The 11,321-nt window shown below is 43.7% G+C and overlaps 1 protein-coding gene across 2 annotated transcripts in view; it reads left to right on the forward strand.

Moving 5' to 3' along the window:
- The window catches only part of FZD3 (frizzled class receptor 3), a 52,058-nt gene that overhangs the window by 17,702 nt on the left and 23,035 nt on the right, over positions 1 to 11,321 (forward strand). For both annotated transcript variants that reach the window (XM_031603852.2, XM_090136575.1), the window contains exon 3: positions 10,858 to 11,054. In XM_031603852.2, coding sequence (XP_031459712.1) covers positions 10,858 to 11,054 — 197 coding nt within the window. The remainder of the gene's footprint in view (positions 1 to 10,857; positions 11,055 to 11,321) is intronic.

The raw sequence follows: 11,321 nt of genomic DNA on the forward strand, positions 1-11,321 counted from the left end.
AAATGAAGCTTTTTCTCTAACTGCACTTCTGCAGAATCCAACAGCTAAAATGCTTAAACGTCTTCAGACTCTGAAGAATGCACAGATATTTTTCTTATCCTTCCTTTTGAAATCCCAGGCAAATTATTCTTGTTGCTTTGATTTACCTTAATTAAGTGGCATCACAGAAAGGCAACTTAATTCTTTAGATCCATCCGTTACTTTCTCTGACACAATGGGAGGCTGTTGCTTTTGTCTGGAGAGAGGAAGTTTCCCGGCTTTTAAAATTTGGGCTTCTGTTCCCCTCCCACTTGGGACTGGTTGCTGTTAGTAGCCAGGGTCACAGAGGGGACTTGGGAAAGGGGAACTGAATGGAAGGCAGGGCTAGAAGAGATGCACAGCTGGCTGTTCTCCTGCAGGGACGGCTGATTGCTCTGCTGTAACCTGTTGTGCCCATCAAAGAGGAGTCACTTTTGATCTGCATGATGCCAGGCCTCATCCTGAAGTGGGAGGCAGCAGGGGCCAAGAGTGAGACCAGCACGGAGCTACTGGGCAGAACTCATCATAGAGCACTAACAGATGCACATGCATGTGCTGCTCTCTGCTCTCTCATCCCTATCCTGCTTCTTTTGAGGTTGAAGGGACAAAAGGATCTGTGAAGCCTGCTCTGCCCTATGAACTCCCCATGGATCTGTGGGCAGAAATGCCTTCTGAGAGCTCTGAGTCCTGCCAGGTGAGCCCTGCTGTGTCTAACTGAATGGGGCTTCCCTACCTCATAACCCCACACCTGGCCTTCACTCAAGTGATTTTTTTCCATCCTTTTGCATACATTTATTTATAAAAGGGATTTTTGTAGTGTTAGGCAATGATTCAAACAGGCCATCAGTGGGAAAACACACCCCCTCTTATCTCATGCATCAGCCTCGATTGCTCACATCTCTAAGCAATTTAATGCAGTCTTCCCGATTCATCTGACCTTCTCCTTTATGGTTTGATCCCACTTTCTCCATTCTGCACGTTCCTTAGCTGCAAACATCCCTGCAGTGTGTTCCATGCAGAACCTGACACATGGAATACATTCCCAGCGTGTGTGAGTGTAATTTACTGTTGGACAGACACCTTTTGAAGGTGCAGTACTCCAGCAGCACTGACAGACACTGCTGATATTTGCCTTTCTTCATTCTATTTCTTTAGCTGACAAAGAGTTGGGGTCTAACCCCCTGTGTCGGGGCTCATGTTTAGCCACAGAATCTTTTTCTCTTCTCTTGTTTCCATCCAGTTGTGTCCCTTCTCTCCTCCCACTTCTCTTGTTAATCCTGTTACTGTGCTGTGACTTGCCCTACTTGCCTGTAGTGTTTCAAAGACGTGCAGCATGGGAGCAATGTATCCTAAAAGTGTGTTAGTGGTACAGAGAACTGGGCACAAACTTCTGTCCTTGGTGTAAAGAAACATCTGAGCCTTTGAGGGCAAAATATTGTTTAATCTATTTAGAAAAAAGCAAGCATGCTTTTAGGATGCCGGCGAAACAAATAAGCAGAGGCACTGTGGGAATTCCTGTCAAATATTTATCTTGTGAATTATTAACTGCAGGGAAGAAAAATCAACTTCAGGAGCTTGGTTTGATTCTTACTTTGAGAGTTTTGTTGAATCTTTCAGAACTGGTCGTTCGGATGCTTTTTGTAACAGCTTTTTGTCCAGTGGAAGATTATGTCAGTGCAATTAGTGTTTTTAATTCTCCTTCTCTGTCCTCCCCTGTAGAGTTCATTTGTGACCTCATTAACACAGTGCTGAATAGGAGGGACTGTATCCCCTAAAGAATCTTAAATTTTAATTTGCAGCTGCTGTGCTTTGCCATGTTTTTTTAAAAAGCAGTTAATTATTAAAATTAAATTCAGCCACTAATTATCTTGAAGCTTCTATTTTGATCAGAAATCAGTTTTAATTTAATATCTTGGAGTAAATTGTGAGTTCCTCAGTCTTTCTCTTCTATCTTACAGCCTGCTGAAGCAAAGGGCCCATTCAGCAGCCCTCTTGCTGTTCTGTAGTTATGTATAAGGTATATATTGGGCTGCACAACCTCTTTGAAAAGCTTTTCAAAAGTAATCCCAATGACTGGATTCGGGGTTTGATCAGAACATATAGACTCACTGGGGGAATTATAATAAATAATGAATCTCTTTTTTTCAGAGACCAATAGCTTCCAAAAATGCCTCTTCATTCCCAGTGTTTGTATCCAGCAGCAGAGACAGCACACAGGAAGAATTTCCTGCACGATGCCAAGGTGTACAAAGTTGACCCAGCAGTTCAGCTGGCCTGGTCACCTCTGATTTTGGTAACACCTTTGTAGTTGCTGACAGCACAGCCAGCAGTACAGGATAATTCTGCACAGAGCCCTGGTGAGGTGCATTGCTGTGTTGGCTTTTCTTTCTGTTGGCAGTGTATTTTTAATCACGTATCCAGGTAAATATATTAGGTTTCCTCAGTAAAGCCTAGATGATATCATCTGCCAATGTCTCCCCAGTGAATGTGTGTCAACACTACTGAGTACTACAGCTTTGTGTTTCTTTTGTTAAAAAATGGCTAAAATAATCACAAAGCCTGATGGAATCCCCTATGAATCCTTTCAGTCAAAATACTCAGGAGGTGTAGTTGGTGTATGAGAGAGGGTAACCCAACAGCTCTGCTGGAGGAACTTGGTGAGATGGAGCAGAAGCTGTTGCTCAGCTGGCACTGGGATGCTGCAGCCTCAGCTGAGTTGGATCCTATGCTAATAAATGCATGCAGGGGACAGCAGGGCTGTGGAGTTTGTCCATAAAATCAATCCTGCATTATTCATGCATGTGAAACAACCTGCTGAGTTTGACAATTATCTGCACCAAAACCAAGCTTAGTGTACCAGATTAATAGTGAAACCTTTCTGGAAATTAATCATGAAGAAAAGAAATAGTTGACGAGTTGTAGACAATGGGTTTTAAATAATACTCTGTGAATACCCTGATTTTGAGGCCTGAAGATGCAAATCTCCCCTCCTATTGAACTGTGCATGTGTCTGTGTATTTTTGTTGGTGTATAGAAACAACAGAGGACTTCTATCTTACTGAGATAACTGTTAAAGTAAGAACACTATGAAACACAGCTCAAACCTTAAAATCATTCAACATGAATCCACTATTACATTATTATCTATGACACCAGCTTTTTGGCTTGTGAGAGTTTTCACAGCAGCCTGGCTATCAGGGAAGCAGCAAATGGCTTCCTGAATTCATCTGTGTGTTTCCTCTATGGTCTTCTGTCTGCAGAAGATTGTGCTCCTGGCCTTTAACAGTGCCATTCTCTGCCATAGCAAAAAGTCTTTGTCTGCTGTCTCTTGGAGCTAATGCTCTAAAACTCAAGAGTTTGACTTAAACGTGTCCTTGTAATATATTCAGCATGCGGCTGGCTCCGGGACAATGGACTCTGGCAGGGGTGTTTGCTGAAACTCACTGGAAGCTTACTGAAATGCTACACCTGCAAAAAGCTCACCTTAGACAAAATGAATTGATTGATCTTATAAAACTGTGTGCTGAGCCTACAGGAAGAATATTTAGATTCTGACGCTTAAAGGTCACATCATTCAGGATCTTGTTCCAGCTCTTTACGCTGCAGCTACTCCAAAGCCAGTGCATATAGCTTTGAGGTGAGTTTTGTGGATGGTTTAAGTCAGTCTTAAGCCCAGGCCGATGTGAAGCAGGCTAGTGGCAGGGGAAAGGGCAGGGGCCCATTAACGTAGGCTTACTGTGAGCCTGCAGCCTGAAGTGCCTGAAATGACAACTTTAATTTGTCCTTAATTCACAGTTGTAAAGGAGACTGACAGTGACAGCTCCGCAGTGCACATTTTAAGGGAGGTGACACACTTGTTAATCTGTCAGGATGCACTTTGGCTTGAGTGTCAAAATGAAGAAAACGTAAGTTTTCCTCCTTTCTCATCCCAGTGGTTTGTGCTGCCTTGTAACATTGAGCTCTTAGATATTCTGCTGTGTTAGATGTGTAAGAAACTGTTGCTGTTGTACAAGGAGTAGCCATCAAGCTTTTGTGGAACTAAAGTAGAAGCATTCAGTATTCCTTACATAATATTTTAGAAATCCAACTTGTCTGCTTTTATTCTGCAGGGTGGCATTATGTTGTTTATTATGTGGCAGACGCTGTCATTCTGGCTGATGGAAGGAAAATCAAAAAGACAAAGCTGCACTGCTGGGGGTTTTGAAGCTTGGCTGTGTCTTAACCGCATCTTTTCTCGTGTTTCTTATTTTTAGAAATTCCCTTTTTTAAACTCTGAAGATCTTGATCTGGCTGCTGACTCCATTATGTGCTCTCTCAAGATAGTGTCAAGTCTTCTAACAAATCTTCATACCAAATGTTTTTCCTCCTTCGCTCAGCACGATAAATTTTTGAGCGCTGTGCCAGCAGTGGATTTTTATACCCTTCATTCCTGTTCTCCTCAAGGAAGACAGACCTCCCTCGAGTTGGCAGAAATAGTCCTCCAGTCCCTGACGTGTAGATCAGGCTGCAGTGGCAGAGCTGAGGGAGAGGAAAGGTTGTTATCACTAGTGTTCCACTTCTCTTAATGGGTATCTCTCTCCTTCCCACGGTGACAGCAGCACTTGGAGCGTGTTTCGGCAGTCATCAAAGCATCGATCGCGCTCAGCTCATACTTGAGAGGTTGTCTTTTTGACCACAGGATATAGAAATGTGTTATTTAAATTAAAATTATGGTTCTGTCAAGACTTAAGGCTCCTGCTGTATAGTCTCATGCTTGTCTGGGCAAGCGTGCTTTACGGTGTCTTAACTTAATGGTGTCTAAAATACTGGCCAAAGGGCTGTATGTTTATTTCTCTGTAATACCTTGGAATTCTCCCAAGCCCATCACAGCAGGCATATGGAGAGGAAGGAGGAAGTCCAAGCAGTCTCAGCTGTCTTATAAAAACTAACACTTCTTGCGAATGGAATTTGTTACCAGGGCCACCCATCTGCATCCGTCAGTTCTTAAAATGTAAAGATCACATTGAGGAAAAGTGCAGTTTGACAGATGGATGCCATCTTTTCAGTGTCTTCCAAAGGAACTTTGGAATTTAAAATGAAGCAGAGACCTCTTTAAAGAACAAGAACAGATGGCTTTGCCTTTTAGTCACACAGACAGAGATAGATGTCATTTTCTGTCTTTTAACTACTTTTATCTTTTATCCTACTTTGTTTCTCCTGTAGTTGAGAAATTATCCCAGGCTGCACAGCAGTCTGTGTGCAGACCAGAGAGCTTAGGATGGGTTGCACGATTGCTACCCTGTCATGTGGGTTATTGGACTGTGTGCTTTGTAAAGGTTCACACAGAAAATGTGGGCACATCCTTTATCCCTGCTCTGGAGGAAAACTAAACAGAAATGGCCAGAAATGTGATTCTGTTTTGCTTGTTCATGCCTGCATCACGTCGCAAAACTAAAAATAAAATCCCTAAGTTTCTCCAGACAGGGAAGTTAACAGTGAGGTAAGCTCTTGATGTAGATTATGCTGAGAGTTCTGCCCAAAATTTATCTTGGCGCTATGCATTAAAAGCAGACTTTGGCAAGTAAATTAGTCTGCTGCCCTCTGAAAGCAACCTGAAGTACCTGAGCAGTGAAACTGCACTTCATAATCCCTTTAAAGTGAGCAAGAGCAAATTGTATCCAAAAGAAATGAATTTACTTTCCCATATACCCAGTCTGCCTTCCTGGCCTTTCTGCACCCATTGCTTACATGACAATGGGGTGCTATCTAACGCAAGGCACAACTGAAGAATAAGAAGGAGCTTTTGTCACATCCCCTGTGCTTTCTGAAGAGGCAGATGCCTCACTCACTGCTTCTTGTATGCTACTGCTCTGTGCTGTCTGTGTGTGCACACCTCAGTTTTAGGAAGCACTCATTAGGTTTGGTCAGGGCTTTGAAGCTGGGCCTCAGTTGAAGCTGGCATCAGCAGTTTAAGCACTGCAGCCGTTGTTCAGCTTGGAGCATCAACTTGGAGCAGCTCACTGCTAATGTCAGGTTACATTTGTGTACCAGCATGACTGGGGGGGTAAACGCTCCAGGAAACCTAGAGAGATTCAGAGGAGCGTGCAGGTCAGAACCATCAGAGAACAAATTGCCACTGTCTCAAGAAAACCAATTCTGCCTGAAACTGTCTCAGGAGAGCATTCACAGGAGCTGCTGTGCTGTCAGAGCCGTGCCAGCCACTCAGGATGAGAAGTGTAGTTACCGAAAGCAGGAGGCAATAACGTGTTTGCTCTCTAACTAGCAGTTATCTGAAGACAGAAACTGCAGCATCTGTGATTCTCCCGGGGACGTGGCCTGGAAAGCAATGCTGCCTGGGTGCTTTGAGATACAGTTTAAGATTTTTTCCAATAAATAGCAAACTGAATTCAGACAACGGGCAACATGGGCCAGAAGGAACAGACTGTGTGGCTGCCCTCAGGCACTTGCTTCCACCAGAGGATTGCAGCAGTAATTGATAGTCAGAGCATCGCTCCTTTCCCGCAAGCCTGGGGGGAGAAAACTTCCCTTCTTCCTTCTGTGAGTTTATGAGAATGCTTCTTGTTTGGTTTTTATATTGAGAGAAAAGAACATGTAGCCAAGAAAATTATGTAGGTGATCTCTCACCACTCTTGTTTCCATTTTACAATTGCTGCTTCCCAACAAGGCAGCTCAATGGCTACTGCTGTGTAAAATGAAAGGTAGAATGGGTTATTATCTCTCACTACTGTAAGAAGCCTGAAACTGTACCACAGCTCTATGATGTAGTTGTAGCTGCCATTGTTGCTCTTGCTTTGTAAGCACAAGTGAGAATTTGCTAAATATATGTCTTTAGGAGGAAAAACTGATGCCCATCTTTGTGGCTCTCCTTTGTCCTTCATCTTCTCCTGAAAAGCAAAAGAGCAGAGGTGGGAGATGGCCATTACAGCATTGGCAGGCTCTGTCCTTTCAGCAGGTGGGAGCTGTAGGGAGGGAAGGAGCTGGGGCCACTCTGAATGAGTTGGGATATTTCTTCAAGCAACTTCGCAAAGAGAATTCTGAGAAGGAGGGAAAGAAGAGAGAGATAAGGTTGTAGTGCAAGTTGGACTGCTCTGAGGAGAGCAGTGATGTGTGAATATGGCATTTTATTTGATACATAACACCTGCATGGCATTGCACAGGAGGGATGCAAGTACTGACTCAGCCTGAAAGAAGCCAAGCTGGGAATGCAGTTGTTATCATGGGGCTAGAGGGAATTTGCACAGTCGTAAAGGTTTTTCTCAGAGTTAGAAGAAACACTGAGTGTGCAGCTTCAACTATACTGCTCAGTTATGTGATCTGGCATATTTTATATTCTTAAGTGCCTTCAGGAGCAGCACAAGTGTTCATCTCATCTTAAACATTAATTTCTTCACTTTTTTGGATTTCCCTTGGCTTGGCCTGAGCTACAGAAATTTGTTAGACTGTTGCATCTCCTCTTGTCCTTTTCCTTTTTGCTCTGTGTGTTGAGTTGTTCCACATGCACTCTTCCAAAAACTCAACCTATTTGAACAGAGAGCCTTTTGTCAGGCACCAAAGTGGGGTAGGGCTGAATGTTACAACTTGCACTGCTTCCCTGGGCAAGATCATAAAAAAGTCTCTTAAACTTCTTGGCTTTCTTTTTAACAGTGAAAAGCACAATCTGTAGTCTGGAATTGACTTTTCATCCTAGGAGCTGCTAAGGAGGAGTAAGATAATTTTAGAGTTAGACTGCTTACAGACTGAGCAGCCTACAGGCACAAGTGCTGCTGTTGCTGATCAAAAGCAAGAAAGTTTCTCTTCCCCTGTCTTCCAGGGGATCACAGAATGGCCTGGGTTGAAAAGGAGCACAATGCTCATCCAGTTCCAACCCCCTGCTATGTGCAGGTCACCAACCAGCAGACCAGGCTGCCCAGAGCCACATCCAGCCTGGCCTTGAATGCCTGCAGGGATGGGGCATCCACAGCCTCCTTGGGCAACCTGTTCCAGTGCCTCACCACCCTCTGGCTGAAAAACTTCCTCCTCATATCCAACCTAAACCTCCCCTGTCTCAGTTTAAAACCATTCCCTTTTGTCCTATCACTATCCACCCGTGAATGGTTTTCAAGTTTTCTGCTGTCTAGTCTTTTTATGATTGCAAAAATAAATTGCTGTAATTCATAAAGGTTTCTGCCTATCTGCATGTGCTATTTTTGTAGAATCCTGGAATGATTTGTGTTAGGAGATACCTCAAAGCCCACCAGTGCTCCCCTCTGCCACTGGCAGGGACATCTCCTAGCAGCCCAGGTTTCCCAGGACCTGACCCAGCCTGCCCTTGGGCACTGCTATGGTGGGGCACTCACAGTTTCTCTGGGCAGCACTGCCAGGGCCTCACTGCCCTCGTCTTGAAGAATTTCTTCCCAACATCTAACCTAAATCTCCCCTCTTTTTGTTTAAAACTATTTTCCCTTGTGCTATCGCCGTTTGCACAAAAGGCAGGATGGTATGAGAGAGGCCTGGAGCTGCTGAGAAATGAACAGCCAGCTGTAGTGGAGCAGTCCTGTTAAATTATACCTATTTAAGTAGATTTCATTCATTTTGTTTGGCCTTAGTTTGTGCTGTCTTTTGAGGAGTTTGCCAAGACCATACTCAAAACCAGACTTGCTCTTTGCAGTGATAAAGAACCTTAAGCACAGCTAACATACCCTCTAGGGCACAAGGAACTCTGCCAGTGGAGATTCAATTATATCAGTGTTATTTCAGATGTTCTAGTGTCTTCTACCCAGCTTCCAGCTGCCATGCCTTATGGGAGCAAGTTTCTGCACAGAGCCTGCATGCTCTCTGCTGTGCCCATCAGAGGATGGATCTTGTATCAAATTGTCCAGGTGCACGTGGATGTCCCCACCTTAAGATAGTCTGATAGTGATAGGACTAGGGGGAGTGGTATTAAACTGAGACAGGGGAGGTTTAGGTTAGATCTTAGGAGGAAGTTTTTCACGCAGAGGGTGTTAAAAATACAATGTTTCTAGCTCTCAAAGCAGCTTACTCTTCAGTTGTGGTTACAGTAAGATTTAGGTTTTACTATATATAGCCATTTCATTTGCTTCCTGCCAGTGCAGCACAGTGCAAAGATTAGATGTGTTGCTAATCCTGCAAGGCTGTGCAGAGGAGGCTGGGATGAATGTAATGGACTTGTTAGAAAAATCTGCCTAGAGTTCACGTTAGTGTACCCTTTAGTATTGCCATTGGCCAAGGACTGTCACCTTTCCCCTTCAAGTTATTGTCTGAAATATAAATTAAAGAAAAAGAAGTGGCTTACTAAAGCGCCTCAGCTACTTCTCCAGTTTGGAGGTAGCAGAATAATTCAATAATTCTTACACTGTTTTGTTGTATTCTAATGTGTTTTGATATTATGTAGTTGGAGGGGACCCTTAAAGGTCATTTAGCCCAATGCCCTGCAGTGGGCAGGGACACCCACAGCTCCATCAGAGCTCAGAGCCCATCCAGCCTGACCTTGGCTGTCTGCAGGGATGGGGCACCACTGCCCCTCAGGGCGACCTGTGCCAGTGCCTCTCTGCCCTTACTGTAAACAACTTCTTATGTCCAATCTAAATCTTCCCTCTTCTAGTGAGAAACCATTTCCCTTGCCTTGTTACAGCAGATCCTGCTAAAGTCAGTGCCCTTTCTCACTGCCCCCCTCTCTTCCAGGCTCTCAGCCTGTCCTCACAGGAGAGGTGTTCCATCCCTGGGATCATTTTGATTGCCCTAAAATAGGGCCACATAACAGTAAGGAGGGCCACATGATAGTAAGAAGGTAGCATGGTTTATCAACGTGCATCAGTTTTCACAAGTCTGTAAATCCCTGCTCTATTTCTTTCCTTATATTTCACCTTTCAAAATGCTTAATTACAGCTGCATGTTGGCTAATTGTGATAGATTTTCCCTCAGTGCTTCCAAGGAGCTATCACCATTATCACTGTTACTTGAACCTGTTATCAGACAAGAAGTAGCACAAGATACCACTTATTTTTCTGATTAGTTTTGTTCAAGCTTTCGTTTACTGATGCTTTCTGGTTAGGTAAAGACAGGCATACTTGTTGTAGCTTCACTGTGCTTACAGCTGTATTCTTGGAGCCTATGAGTGTATGTGACTGAGGAAGCACACGTGTTGGGATTGCTTTCTGCCTGCAGATACACCCTGCTGATAGAGCTGAGATTTTAACAGAAGACATGATGAAGAAAGAATGTAATGGAAAATGTCCTGTGTTTGCATCTTACAGAAGCAATCAAAATGAAGAACCTAGCCCTTCTGAAAATAATTCAAGAAAGAATTGATTTTCAGATGATCTAATCAGTAAACTGTATCTTAAAAAATCAGTTTTATTTCTGTACTGTGAAGGAGTCTTGCATTATCCAGTATTACCCAGATTGTGATCTCATCAATTGAATGTGAGTTTTTCATATTATCCTACTAAATAAGCAGCTAGCAATTCACAATATGTCTGTCATTTAAACAAGCAACATAAAGAAGTTCATATGATGTTTATTGGAGAATATTTGTCTAAGCTCGAATCCTCAGAGGTGTTTAGCTATCTAATTCCCATTGATTCTGATGCAGATTGCATGCATAAATGTCCCTTGTGAGTCTTTGTTGTTGTCCCCAGGCTTCTTGATTGCCTGTCTTCCTAAAAACATAAGTGCTGGATTAGGATGATCACATCTTCCGAGAGGCATTGTTCAGGAAAAGAAGGTTATGGTTACGGTTGTGGAAGCCCTAAATCCTCATGAATCAAATTACAGCTTCCTGCTGACGTGTTCTACAAAACTGCTAGCTGAAGCTCTTGAATTCTCCCTTTTCTTTTGTAGCCATTTCATCCGATGGTGAATTTGGAATGTTCCAGAGATTTTCGACCATTTCTTTGTGCCCTCTACGCTCCCGTGTGCATGGAGTATGGCCGTGTCACTCTGCCATGTCGCAGACTCTGCCAAAGAGCGTACAGCGAATGCTCCAAGCTCATGGAGATGTTTGGAGTCTCTTGGCCTGAGGATATGGAGTGTACCAGGTGAGCAAACCTGTTGTTTCACAATCCCAGACTGAAATTTTAGTACCTTCTGGGATATTTTATGATTTGAAACAGATATTATTCTTTACCAAGAGAGTGGTGAGGTGCTGGAACAGCTGCCCAGAGAGGCTGTGGATGCCCCATCCATCCCTGGAGGTGTTCAAGGCCAGACTGGATGGGGCCCTGGGCAGCCTGGGCTGCAATGAAATGTGGAGGTTGGTGGCCCTGCATGTGGCAGGGGGGTTGGAGTTTTGTGATTCTTGAGGT

The sequence above is a fragment of the Phasianus colchicus genome, chromosome 2 (genome assembly GCF_987193195.1).
Source record: "Phasianus colchicus chromosome 2, bPhaCol1.hap1.1, whole genome shotgun sequence".
Taxonomy (NCBI): Eukaryota; Metazoa; Chordata; class Aves; order Galliformes; family Phasianidae; genus Phasianus; species Phasianus colchicus.